Consider the following 2,500-nt stretch of genomic DNA (forward strand, 5'->3'; position numbering starts at 1 on the left):
GTTTTAGGTGATAACCCTTTTATATCACTGACTTTGTATGGCAGTACACTGTTCTGAGAATAAACTTTTCAAATTAACCAAAACCCTTACTATTTTATCTCTCTCTTGACCAATTTTAATAGACATTGATAAATAGTATAACACTAATCTAATTCAGTTTGGAATGTGTTAACAACTTCCCTAGACAGACGAGTGTTACATAATATTACATCATCGTACCCCTGGCATCCTCAGCGCGGACTTGGTATGCGTTACCAAAGTACGATAATCCTCTGATCTCGAAACCACAGCAAACCCGCCTCACCCTCACCATCTCTCGCCGACCCTGCTCCGCCCACCTCTCTCTCCCTATTCACCTGACAGAACAGACCAGTGTCCTGTTACCGGGCACTGAAAGGTGTTCGTTCCCCTCCGTCTCAAAGCCCTTATATCCCTTCTGATTTTTCAAAGCAGTTCTCTAGCCCTGTTCCTATCCCCAGGACTACTCCCCCCCCCCCACCCACTCCCTAACTTTATAAAGGGCTTTGTTTGGTTCACTCACTTCTCTGTCTTTTATTTCTTGGTCGTTCTCTGGCCTCCCTGATTTTTGCTTCTTCTTCCTATTAACGCATGCACACACAATTCACCACACCCGCAGTTTACGTCACTTGTGTCCAAGCTAATCGTAAAACTCGTCTGTGTTTTGTTTTATCTGCAGACCTAGGTATTTCTTGTTGTGAGTATCATCCATACCACAAACATGCTTCAGATCTTTTGTTATGGCTAGAATTACGTTTATTATCATCACAATAAACGCCATTCTTATCAACACATTACATCTTATCAACGTTACTTTTTCTCTCATTTACTCCATTGTAATCGTGAGGGAAACGTTTAGAGTCAACCCTGTCTTTCTCCGTGTGATTTTCGATGATAAACATTCTGCCTCGACCTTGAGATTTTTTTATTTTTTTAAAATCTTTTTCGAAGGTAAACCAGTCGAGATATTTTGATTTGGGGTGATGCCATGGGAAGCATGTGCTAAAATGTATGCCCAAGTCTCTCTCTCTCTCTCTCTCTCTCTCTCTCTCTCTCTCTCTCTCTCTCTCTCTCTCTCTCTCTCTCTCTCTCTCTCTCTCTCTCTCTCTCTCTCTCCTATGTATATGTATATATAAATATATATGTACACACACACACACACACACACACACACACACACACACACACACACACACACACACACACACACACACACACACACACACACACACACACACACACACACACACACACACACACACACACACACACACACACACACACACACACATATGTATACATATATATATATACACACTTAGTGTGTATATATACACACACATATATATATAAATATTTTCTTACCTGGGCTGTTCATTGGCTTCTCCTCCTGTGCATCCATCGTGGAATCCACCTTTCCGTCGTTTCTCAGCTTGTCACCTGTTGTTATGCACGTTTTTATTGTCACTTAGATCTCTGTCATAAGGAAAATAGATTTACATAATTCCTTGTAGAAGATAAAGCGTTTAAAGAGAGAGAATGAGGGTAAGCCACAAGATCATACGCAGTAGTGCATGGAAAATATTTATTTTCCAGGCTAACGCACACACGTAAGTAAGAGAGACGGAAATCGTGTCCCTCCCTCCTCTGCGTCCACACTGGCGTCTCACAAGGGCCGTTACTACACCGCCTCGACGAGCCCTACGCCCCTCCCCTCCCCTCCCCTCTCCTCCGCCACGTCCCCCCAAACACACGCGCGCATACACAACCCGCCTCGTCTGCATTAGACAGCGTCGGTGTTGTCTTGCGTACCACGAAGCAAAAAGAGACAACGATGGGCACGAATGGCAGATGAAAATGGAAAGAGTGAGAGTTGTACTAATGATCAAAAGAAAGGAGAATAGGAACACGTCGTAGCATGTTGGCTGGTCACTCTCTATGAGCTCTTATGTAATCTCGCTTTACTGCCTAGAGCTATAAAGCGACGCGAGAGCTCTCTCCCAGGAAAGCTGGCGTCTGAAAGGCCAAAATAAGACACAAATCCAGGGAGAAATTAAGCCTAACATGAAGTCGACTCGTTTAGGAGACAGACAGGACTAGTGCTGATGGGTTGCTTAAAACAGACGGTGAATAAAGGGTGCCCAAGGAAAAGTATGGAAAGGAAGAGGAGCATTCCATATAATGTCTCATGAGCTCATGACGCGGTTGTGAATCACGTGTCTAGTGGTGTCGACTGCATGTCATGTGGGTCGGTATCGGGTGTCACCTCCTCCTGAGAGGTATCTTGCCCCTAATCTCATTATTTCATCATTTTCATTAATCTGATCTCCTCATCTGTATTTACTTCTGCTATTATTTACGCCTGTGTAATAAAATCATCAAGTTTTAAAGATTTTGTATTCTATATACCTTAAACTGAACACTTATAGCTAGCCCTACTCCCTATAGCAACCATGCCCATTGTCCTCCTAGAAGACTATCC

At 43.3% G+C, this 2,500-nt stretch overlaps 1 protein-coding gene across 1 annotated transcript in view; it reads right to left on the reverse strand.

The window, feature by feature from the left end:
• LOC125025715 (facilitated trehalose transporter Tret1-like) overlaps positions 1 to 1,665 on the reverse strand; it is a 12,501-nt gene extending 10,836 nt beyond the window's left edge. The window contains exons 1-2 of the mRNA XM_047613864.1: positions 1,625 to 1,665; positions 1,384 to 1,494 (exon numbers count right to left, since the gene is read on the reverse strand). Of these exons, the coding sequence (XP_047469820.1) occupies positions 1,384 to 1,420 (37 nt within the window). The 5' untranslated portion in view covers positions 1,421 to 1,494; positions 1,625 to 1,665. The remainder of the gene's footprint in view (positions 1 to 1,383; positions 1,495 to 1,624) is intronic.
• Between the last annotated feature and the right edge of the window lie 835 nt (positions 1,666 to 2,500).

Source organism: Penaeus chinensis, chromosome 5 (genome assembly GCF_019202785.1).
Source record: "Penaeus chinensis breed Huanghai No. 1 chromosome 5, ASM1920278v2, whole genome shotgun sequence".
NCBI classification, from domain to species: Eukaryota; Metazoa; Arthropoda; class Malacostraca; order Decapoda; family Penaeidae; genus Penaeus; species Penaeus chinensis.